Here is an 11,631-nt window from a genome sequence, read left to right as displayed (position 1 = left end):
CAATAAGAAAAAACAAAAAAGAAAACAAAGAAAAAAGACAACCACAATTTCCAGGCCTGCTATATCAATTTACACTCAGAGCAAATTTGTACCGCTTCTCCATTGTTAACTGTAAAATTATGACTTTAAGACATGAAAAGATAATAAAATCTTACATTTATGCAAGGGATGTAGACGATCTTATTTTAAAAATTCCCTGTTACTCTACCTTTCCTTTGCTCTGCTTTATTTTTCTCCCTTAGCTCTCATTATCTCCTTTGGTACCTGCTGTGTTTGCTGTCTGTCTGCCCTGCTACAGTGGCAACCCCAGAGGCAGAAGCTAGTTTATTCACTTGTATTCCCAGTGTCAAGAAGAGTCTCTGGCCAGGTGCAGTGGCTCACACCTGTAATCCCAGCACTTTGGGAGGCCAAAGTGGGAGAACTGCTCAAGGCTAGGAGTCTGAGACCAGCCTGGGCATCATAGCGAGACCCCAATTCTACAAAACATTTTTAAAAAATTAGCCAGGTGTGGTGGTGCATGCCTGTGGTCCTAAGCTCCTTGGGAGGCTGAGGCAGAAGGATCACTTGAGCCCAGAAGTTTGAGACTGCAGTGAGCTGTGATCTCGCCACTGTACTCCAGCCCTGGGTGACAAGAGCGAGATCTTGTCTTTAAGAAAAAGAAAAAAAAAAAAGAGTCTTGGCACAAAGTAGGTTCTTGTGGTAGGGTAGTTTTCTTCTTATGTTAAAAACAGTAGTTTATTCTATTTAAAGTAAATTTGGCAAATTAAAGAAAAGTAAGAAAAGTTTAAAATCACTCATAAGAGTACCACCATATAGCATCACAGTTGGTATTGGTATTTCTTTTCTTTTTTTACCCTGTACATAGGGCACTAGATTTTTTCCCTCCTAAATATAGTCACATTCATACTGTATGTATTTGTTTATACTCCTTTAAAAAAATCTTAACATAGTAACATTTAAGCTTATATATTTTTGTACATTATTTTGTAAGAGTTTTTGACACAAAGATTAAAATTAAGATGACTGTCTGGAAAACTTTCATTTGCCAGTATTTGCCAATAAATAGGCAGAGAGAAGTTGTGAAAAACTTCTTAGTCCCATACAGCTTTAGTTTTTGCTGATTTTTTTCTTCTTCAACAGTTCTTATGATGTAGTCTTTTAACATTTTAATAGAACCGCATCACCAAAGCCTAAGCTAAACAAGATCTTGTCTGGAATGTTACAGGAGATCCAGGCAGTAGATGGGAAGTTGGCCTTGATGGATTTGAAGGTCCCTTCTGAACTGCTGGTTCTGTAGCTAGTCAGAAGGCAAACCTACCCAGCTCTGCACTGTGGAGTTTAGCCTAGCATCTTGCTCCTGATTCAGCAAGGCCGTCAATGTCACCAAGAGGGCTTCATCTAATCATATGTTTAGTTCAAAACTTGTTCACTGCCTGGCAGGTCACTTAGCCTTTTGCCCTAAAATAGTTAAATTTGTGCCATATATATAATTAATTTGAATGACACCATTAATAACTGAAATAATATTTACTCTGCAAAGCATTAAAATAATTCATGTTCCTTCCTTCCTCCTTCCTTTCCTTCTTGCTCTTTCTTTCTTTTTTTTTTCCTCATTCTTTCTCTCTTTCTTTGGCTTGGTATGGAACAAAATGTCTAGGATCCAGATTAAAATAGCAAAGGCAATCTTTGGGCAGCTGCTGCACCACCAGAGCCCTGGAGTGAAATCACTATTTCAAAGAAGTGTTGCTTTCTTGACCACATATCACAATTTTTAAAAAGAGAGTTAATAGTTTGACAGCTGAATAAGAATGTAGCCTCCCCCTGATATTACACAGATATATGCTCAGAAAATTCTGCTTTATGAAAGACTTCATCATCAGAATAAGAAAAGGTGGCATTCTCATTAACTAATAGTAAGTATGCCAACACTTACCTTCACTGTGTACTGTAAGATTTTAAATTCTGTAAATTATGAGGTGTTAGCACAAAGCTTGTACTTGTATGAAATCAAGAAAACAAAGCTTCATTCATTTGTTTTAGCGGCTCTCTTAGAACATTCTATAATAATTGTGGCTTATCTTTTGGTTCCAACTGTTTATGGCTGTGACAACAAAGTGCTCCCCTCAAACAGTGATATCATTTTGTTTGAGACAGAGTTTCTACAGACTTTTTTTTGGTGTCTGGCCTTTTCTTCTCACACCTTGTGAAAGCCTTCTCTGACCACTGAGGTACCTTCCTGTGACCACACGCAGCTGTTTTTCGGTTTCACACTGGTTCCTAAAGCACCTGGTTTATTATGACTGTGGCCTACATTACTTAGTTATTTATTAAATCATATGACAGAATCAAGCATCCAAGAGAAACCACTGCCTGCACCATCTGCTACTGATCACCAGTCAAGTTATTTGAGCAACCATTTTGAATGTATTTGCCTACGGTTATTTCTTTTTGTTTCTTGCCTTTCTTTCCTTCCTTCTTCTTTTTTTTTTTTTTTAACTTAGTTGCAGTCCAAAAACATTGAGTTTCTTTGAACATTTTCTATGTACTCAGCCTTAGTTCCTTAGATAATACTTCCTAGTCAAATTCTGAGATGTCAGTTTATTATCTTAATTTTTTTCCAAGATTCTAAACAAATACACTGCATTTCTAATATTCTTTGTAATATTTACAAATAAAGCATTAAACAAAGCTTTTATGTGATATAGTCTACTAGACCAGAGGAAAGAAAAACTTACTGCTAGAATTATTTTTGCAAGTTTAAGGCTGAGCGAGTCTGAACCAACATCAACTAGTTTACATAGGGTCTTCAGGAGAATACTTCTTCTCTTAAATTTATTTCCAAGCATGTTTCCTTCCTCTAAAGCATGATGAAGTTGTGTGCAAGCAGCACAAACTGTTTCAATGTTTTCTTCTGTCAGAGCAAAGAGAGTAAAGCAACACTTACTAATTAAGGTTAAGTTTCCAAGTGTGTCAAACACAGACAGTGTGAGTAAAAACCCCGTAATTATTTCCTTGGATATCTTCAAATTCCTGAACTCTATTTTTTTCTTATCTTATCACTTCCATCTACCTGATTTTTTTTCATCCCTTTGATCCATCTCCTACCATGTTGACTTATTGCTTATCAGTCATTAGCTTATCTAGAATACACAGTCTTTGAAAGAGGTATTGAAGAATGGGACTGCTACCTGCTTCAGTTGGCCTCCTTTACTCCAGACGCCCTCCACCTCAGCCCGTGCTCTGCTCAGTCTCACAGACGCATGCCACTTGCATCTTGACCTTCAACTCTTTTTTGCATAGTTCTACTGGCCTAAAATGTTCTCCATAACCCTCATTCCTACTGTTTTTGGTCCTTCGATGCTCTGTTTATGTTGTAGCTGCTTCAGAAAAGATGCACTATTCCACATTCAACAAACATTACCTTAGGTTACTTATTTTTCATGAACATATGTGTGTGTTGTGCTATATGACCAGTGCCCTCAAACAGACGTCATACTAAGTGAGCCAGTCTTACATATCGTCCTATCAACAGCACATGGTACAGTGAGAATACTGTATAGAATACTGTATACAGCATAACTTCACACATATTCATTTTCTAATATATCTGTTGACAAAAACAATGATCAGTATTTTCCTATGAGAACAATGCTCATCATCTAAGAAAAGAGGGTTCTAACAGAACAAAAGCCTGAAATGTCACAAAATCCACCATTATCTGGAGGTGGTTATTAGAAAACAGGAGAATAAAAAGATTTTTGTAAATCCAGCACTTTGGGAGGCCGAGGTGGGAGGCTGCTTGATGCCAGGATCAAGGCCAGCCTGGGCAATACAGCAAGATCCTACTTCCAAAATAAAATAAAATAAAAAATAAATTAAAAAAAGGAGAATATTTTAGTTAGGAAACAGGGAGATCTTGAACCTTTCATCTTATAATTATGATTGTGAGGAAAGTAATATATATATTTTTTGAGATGGAGTCTCACTCTGTCACCCAGACCGGAATGCAGTGGTGCATTCTTGGCTCACTGCAACCTCCACCTCTTGGGCTCAAGCAATCCTCCTGCCTCAGCCTCCTGAGTAGCTGGGACTCCAGACATGTGTCACCACGCCTGGCTAATTTTTGTATTTTTGGTAGAGATGGGGTTTCGCCATTTTGCCCAGGCTGGTCTCAAACTCCTAATCTCAAGTGATCTGCCTGCCTCGGCCTCCCGAAGTCCTGGGAAAGTAATTTTTGAAAGTGGTAGCCACACTAATTGGCACACAAAGAAGAAAAATAGCACAAAAAAATGGAACATGAGGGGAAATAAAATAATCTAATGTATTCTGTCGAATAATATTATCTCTGATAGATTCCTTCATGAAATTTAAAAGTAGGAAACCAATCTTAAATAAATACCATAATGTGCTCTTAGAAGCCCACATAGAGGAAGTGTGTGCCTGCAGGAGGAAGTGACTCAGGCCATTTTTAGCTCTTTTCAACAATAACATCTAAGAAAAAATTTTAAACCTCAATAGCTAAGTAACCTTCAATGTCTTTTGGTTATGCACTTAAATGAATGAATTGATGGGAAATGACTTAGTCTAACTTTAAATAAAGGGAAAAACCTGAACTCCTATTGTATGAAACATTTGTGTTTTGTTGTTTTATTCTTCTGTGACTGGCAGTTTCTTTACAAACCCTAAGTCCAGGCTCTGGGCCACTCATTGGCAGTGGGTGGTCCTCAAAGTATTTTTCTAAGACTTCCTTCCACAAACTCTTCAGCCTGGTAGGTTCTACTCAAGAATACTTGTTTTTAGCTTTAAAAAAGGGTTAGAAAGAAAGGCTCAAGGGTCAAATTTTAAACTATTGATCAAATCAATCCTTTATACCAAATAGTTTGTTATAAATGCTCTATAGCTTCAAAAGACAACTTGAATCTACAAACTATCAAGATTTGCAAGGGGCTAAATCTAGTGGGTAAAAGTTTGATGTGTAACAGAGAGTAACATAATCTCAGAGTAACTTCTAGCCCCAAGATATATATTCATTACAAAGGAAAGAATAAAAACCTCACAGTGGGTACAGCTGTGGGACACCACCAGCAACAGAACGCATCACCATCGTGTACTCCTGGCAGGAGGCGCTGAGAGGGACACAGCAGCACTCATGTGCTCTGCCTGCCCAAGATGCTAACCTGGAGCTCATCACAGGAAAACATCAGACAAACCCAATTTGCGGGACAGTCTGTAAAATATTCCTCAAATACATCAAGATCACGAAAGAGATGTGACAAGTGATGAGAACTTGTGATCCAGGCTTTTATTTTTTCTATAAAGGAAATTATTGGGACAAATCGGCAAAATTTGAGTAAGATTTTTATAGTATTGTATGGTAATTTCCAGATATATAAGATAATGCTTTTGTTTCTAACAAATACATGCCAGCTGGGCTCAGTGGCTCACACCTGTAATCCCAAAACTTTGGAAGGCCGAGGCAGGTGGATCACTTGAGGCCAGAAGTTTGAGACCAGCCTGGCCAACATAGCAAAATCCCGTCTCTACTAAAAATACAAAAAATTAGCAGGGTGTGGTGGTGCGCACCTGTCATCCCAGCCACTCAGGGAGCAGAGGCACAAGAATTGCTTGAACCTGGGAGATGGAGGTTGCAGTGAGCTGAGATGGTGCCACTGCACTCCAGCCTGGGCAACAGAGCAAGACCATCTCAAAGAAAAAAAAAATTAGGCCAGGTGCGGTGGCTCACGCCTGTAATCCCAGCACTTTGGGAGGCCAAGGCAGGTGGATCATAAGGTCAGGAGTTTGAGACCAGCCTGGCCAATATGGTGAAACCCCCATCTCTACTAAAAATACAAAAAATTAGCCAGGCATGGTGGCAGGCGCCTGTAGTCCCAGCTACTCGGGAGGCTGAGGCAGGACAATAGCTTGAACCTGGGAGGCGGAGGTTGCAGTGAGCCGAGATTGCGCCACTGCACTCCAGCCTGAGTGACAGAGCGACCCTCTGTCTCAAAAAAAAAAAAAAAAATCCTTCTTTCCTGTAGGAAGACTTCGTATAAGAAAGGCCTTCACAATACTGACTCAGTGTCCCCATTCAATGTTTTGCAATCTATTTTCTTGTGTAACCCTTACCCAGACTCATTGTTCTTCTCACTAGTGTTTGCACGTATCTCCTGAAATAAAGGGCCCAAAGCTAACCTGGCACACTAATATGAGGGTGAACATAGTAACTCTAGAGGGGAAAAAGTCATCACATTCATATCCTTAGGACTTTGGACTGCAGAAGCCTTTGGAGATAACCTAATCTCCACCTCGTCTGGCAGGTGAGAACACTATTGCACACAGAGTCTAGGTGACTCCTCATGGCCATATGCTTAGCGAGTAGCAGCACCAGGACCAGAACCCTGTCCAGGGCTCCCACATTAACCATGAACACAGCCAAGCACCAATGGGGAGCAGAGGAGGGGTGAGGTCATTTGAACCTGTCAGTAATCAGGTCTTTTGCAGCACATCCCTGTTTGGTTGCTGGGGAGGATTCATTTACCCTGCTTCTCTTAGAGCATCTTCCTGTGGCTACCAAGCTGGTTTGCTCATCAACAACTCCTAGCAAAGGCTTACTGTGCACTGTGTGCCAGGCCCTGGGCTCTCCCTAGGGCTATGACCACTACTCCAGAGGAGCCTGGTTAACTTCAGAAAGAGAATCCTTGAGGAGCTAGCTGCAAAGAGGGAGAAAGTGGAAGGCCATCCCATGACATGCTTTCCCTACCCTTGCAGGGACCCATCGATGGTGGGCCTTCACTTCTGGGGCAGTTCAGAGCGCAAGGTTGGGACACATCCCAGGCCGTTTCCCATGCTGTGGGTGGCATTCCTGACAGATGTGCTCCCTTCAAGAGAGTAGGACATATACCAGTTGGACCAAGGAAACCATGGGCACACCTGTCAAGGACGCCAGTTTATGAGACTCAGCTTCCAAGCCTGAAATCTGTTTTAATCTTTTACTTTCTTGAGTATGAAGAGCCACTTGAGAGAGGTTAGGGCAGAGGAAATGATAATTAATTTATATTACAGAGGAAGTTTTAGAAGTTGGCTCTCTTGGTGCATTTAAAGCATAATCTTACTAAAAAGTATGTGTGCATGTAATATTTAACACACACAGGGTAAATAAATAGATGACTTCATTTGTTTTTGAACATGTTCACAGAAATGATAGTGAAAACTTACTAAAAATATCAGGGCAATGGGGAACACATAAATAACTACAGGTATTTTTTTTTTTAAACAAAAACAGTTTTTGGTTTGTTTGTTTTTTACCCTTTTCTAATTCACGCAAAATCGGTACAATTCTTGTATTCCAAAAGACTTCGTCTACTTCTATTTCTGCGTCCTTTTCTTGCAGGTCAGCTTTTGGGACTGCAAAAGAAATCCAGAGCAGGAGAAAAAGCTATGAAAAAGGAGTTGTCATGAAGCACGGTCAAAAGCCTTTACTATTCATCACTACAATTAATAAACTAGAGAATTAAATTACCCTTTGCTCCCCAAGCCTGACTATTTCTCATTAGAACTACAGGTCTTCTAATCAAATTACCCCAAATTAAACTCAGACTGGATGATGTAAAAAAGTCAGAACTTTAAAATATGATCTGGTCACTTCATAGAGTAGTAAGCTTTGTAAATACTGATGACTGTCAGTAAGGCAAACAGTTTTGAGTACATTTTTACTTAAACTTATCCCTCTGTAATGTAGAATAGATAACTATAGATATGTAAAGAATAAGGATTTTAAAAATGTGTAATGAAAAATTTTCTAAAAGGGAGACCTAAAATGACTTTCTTTTCTATAGAAATAAAATGTCCACACTAACATGGGGCCAGTAGCATTAATGCCAAGTGATTATGTGTGGTGTAGCAGAAAAGCCTGGGCCTTGGGGGCTGACAAATCTCAATTCAAATCCCAACTCCATTATGGACATGGTGAGTGATGGGGTCCAGTTTCTTATCCTTCCTGAGTCTCTGTTTCCTCATCAGCAAAACAGAATATTTGCCTTCAAGGGTATGAGAATTAAAAGACATGGTATAGGTAAAGCTCTGAGCTCAGTGCCAAGCCTTTAGCAATATACAGTATATAATTAATTTCATTTCCCTGATTAAACAAGCATACAAACAGGTTATCACCCCTGCAATATCTCATGCCTGTGTGATACTACCAAGCCATCAAGAGTAGATGCTGCCTGTGAATATGCGTTGTAGGGAATAGCAACCATTGACTGTGTACTCTAGATGCAGGAGGCCTCCATTTCATTTTTGCAGTAACACTATGAGGAGGTTCCCAAACTGTCCCTATTTTGCAAGTGAAGAAAGTGGAGCCCAGGTGTATTAACTTATCTTCCCAGGGTCATATAACTCCCCAGCCTCTGCATTTGACCTCAAAGCTATGCTGACTTGCAGCAAACAAGCCGACTAAAGGGTAACATTGGGGGGAAATGTAACTCATATTAGAAACTGCAAATTATGATTATATTTCACACAGGCAGTATCTCAAGATCTAAAACACTGACTGTAGCTGGAGGTGACATTGCTGTGCTGAGGCATTACTGAACAGTCCTGAGATGTATTCCTCAGTCTCCCTTCTCTGAAGACCACCCCTTAAGTCCTTTATCCGGCACTTGGTCTACATCAAGTCAGGGAGTCCATGCCCTCTTGGGGCAGGGTGGACCTGGTGCCAATTAAGTGTCCACACAGAAGATGCCTGGACCCTAAAAATGTCACATAAAGAGTTAGAAATCAGGAATAATCGGATGGTGAGAGGTTGGAAGAGAGAGAGAGAGAAGAGACAGAGAAAGACAGAGAGACAGAGACAGAGAGAGGAGCAAAAGGGTATATGGCCCATGTATTTTCAGGTTACTTTAAACAAAGGACACGTTGAGCAGGAGGCCTATTAATAGCACAGGTTCAGAGTCACCATCTGGGTTTGAATCCTAGCTCTGCCACCTACTAGCTGGTTGACTGTGCGCAAATTGCTTCACCTCTCTTCTGTAAAATGGGGTAACAATGGTTATCTCTAAATATTGGGATTAGGATTATTAATTTCTTTTATGTGCTCTTCTGTATTTTCCAATGCCTCTAATACATTCTTATTATTCTTGAAGAGAAAAATATATACAACACATATTGAATGTGTGTAATACCTTAGTAAATATCCATATTAATATTTTTTAATATTAATATGTATTAAAATAGAATTCTCTGCATCAAGAAATCCAATAAAGTCCCTTGATGATTATCTGTGAAAATAGCAGAGAAATCCATAGATAACACATAATGGCATATATTTAAAAATTCACTTGAATTCAGAGATGTATTTGAATTCTGAAATGAATCCTCAAACCATCAAATGGTGCTGATGTCACCCAGGAGAAGCAGGGAGGCTGTACAATCTACCTATCCCACCCAACACACAGGCCTTCCTGTTATACTACATGCTAGAAATGGCCACTACCAGTTGCAGCAAGTCCAGGCTTGCCTTTTATCAACCCTTCCCACTGCCAAGAGCAGCTGACCCACACAGGGCATCCAAGATCATCTAAGCAGCAAAAGTAAATAGAAAGAGGTTGTCAACAAAGCTATTATTAAACATTTGCAGTGCAGTAAATAGCCTTGATAGCAAGGTTTCAGATTATCTATCTAACCCAATGCAAGACTTCACCATCAGATACTAAATTGAATTGTCTTTAGGACAAATTAGCCCACATCAGTACAGATTCACAATCCCTTATCCAAAACCTTTGGAATCAGATGTGGTTTGGGATACAGGAACATATGGATTTTAGAAAGTCAATATGGTATACACATTGCATATCACATACCACCCCCGTAGGGTCTTCTGCGGCAGCACTCTGTAGCAAAATATATGAATATTCACAAAACCAAGACTCTAACTGACTTCCCATCAGGCTCAGGGATTCTGGAACTACAGATAATTTGTAGACTACCATCTCAATCTTTTGGGTCATTGTTTTTATGAATCTGCCTTAACTTTGATAATTTATGGATATGGATTCTAAAAGTAAACATCAATATTCAAGTAATACAAAAAACATAGTTGCTCATATTTGTGGACAACTAACCTATTCAAAGTCGAAAGTATATAAAAAATAAAATAAAATCAACATTTATCAAGGCAAGTGAAAGCCAGAAAATAAGTCAGGCGAGTTATTTAATTGACACATATTTATGACACACTTAAATTTACTAGAAACCAGACTTTGAGTCCAATAAGTTCAAGTCTGCATTTTTTACCTCCTATGCAATATGATGCTTAATAGAGAGCTTCTATGAGAAACCATGACTATCAACCTGTTTTTCAGGACAAATAAAATGGATAACTTATTCACCCCAGAAAGAGCTGAATTATAGGGGTGAATCAGAAATCACAGAACAATTTATTTAACCCTCACGGGCCCTTCTGAATGTTTCTGAGATTTACTTCTTCTCAGAACCAAAGTTACTCAGTCACTGGTATGAAGGTTTCCTTCCAACCCTCTCCCAGGAATTTCAAAGGGCACAGTTGTGTCTGGCTACAGCCTTTCCACCTCTTCACTCACGCTGGGCCTCCTCCTGCCTCCATTTTATACACAATCCCTGAGTTACTCTAGAAAATGAAGCATGGAATCATATAATTGCTTTTTAAGATACACACAGACACACAAATAATAATAAGGTTGTCTTGATCTTGGGCAACAATCTAATATTTTAGAAAGCACTTTCATCTAGGTTCACAGTTTGCTAAATATAAACATTATGATTCAACAGGAAATTGGGTAAGTCAAGCAAAAATTTCAGCATGTTTTTGAAGATTTTGCTGTCTCAGTGATTATAGTTGTTAACCACAGCTTTGAGTTCTGGACACAAAAACCTGACACAATGTTTGGATTGGCTGATGTTTTTAGCACGTAAATGTAAAATCCTTAGCAACTATGCTGGCTCAGAAATTAGTATATCTAAGATTTTCCTGAGTAAAGAAATTCCCAATGGCACAGAAGTCATTTTATTGATAAAAAACTAAGTTTTGAAGATAAGAATTTTTGAAATCTACTATTTAATATTGTAAAATCTCATGGGTACAAAAATATATGAAGAATATAACAGACATCAGTGTACCCCACACTAGTTTGGTCAGATATTAACATTTTGCCATATTTTTATCCTTTCCCTTATTTTAAAGAAACGAAACATTACAGATATGTGGCTCTCTGCATCCATTCCCCTCCTCCTCTCCCTCTAGGGGTTACCACCATCCTAAATCCACTGGTTACTATGATTACACTTGACTTCACATGCTTACCACATGGCTGTGTATCCATAAACAATATATGTCTTTGCTTTTGCAACTTGTTTCATCTCATATTATGTTTGTACTGAATTTACTCAATATTACAATATTACAAAAGCCCATGAGTTCACTTTTGTAACAACTATATTCTATTGCATGAATACATTTTGTATCATTTCTAGACTGTGGTTTATATTGTTATATATTTTCTCAATTAAACAGAAAATTTAAAGGCCCAAAGGACGGTCTTAATAAAGTTAATATAGTTTAAGTGAGCAATTATCTTTTTTTTTTTTTTTTTTGAGATG

General features: G+C 38.8%; 1 protein-coding gene across 8 annotated transcripts in view; it reads right to left on the bottom strand.

Annotated features, from left to right (window-relative positions):
- ARMC2 (armadillo repeat containing 2) overlaps positions 1 to 11,631 on the bottom strand; it is a 125,789-nt gene that overhangs the window by 67,408 nt on the left and 46,750 nt on the right. For all 8 annotated transcript variants that reach the window (XM_054490012.2, XM_054490018.2, XM_054490017.2 and 5 more), the window contains 2 exons: positions 7,306 to 7,404; positions 2,736 to 2,911 (listed from right to left, as the gene is read on the bottom strand). In XM_054490012.2, coding sequence (XP_054345987.1) covers positions 2,736 to 2,911; positions 7,306 to 7,404 — 275 coding nt within the window. The remainder of the gene's footprint in view (positions 1 to 2,735; positions 2,912 to 7,305; positions 7,405 to 11,631) is intronic.

Source organism: Pongo pygmaeus, chromosome 5, assembly GCF_028885625.2.
Source record: "Pongo pygmaeus isolate AG05252 chromosome 5, NHGRI_mPonPyg2-v2.0_pri, whole genome shotgun sequence".
Lineage (NCBI taxonomy): Eukaryota > Metazoa > Chordata > Mammalia > Primates > Hominidae > Pongo > Pongo pygmaeus.
Note: the sequence above shows the minus strand (reverse complement) of the source record. Positions and strands in the feature narration are given on the sequence as shown.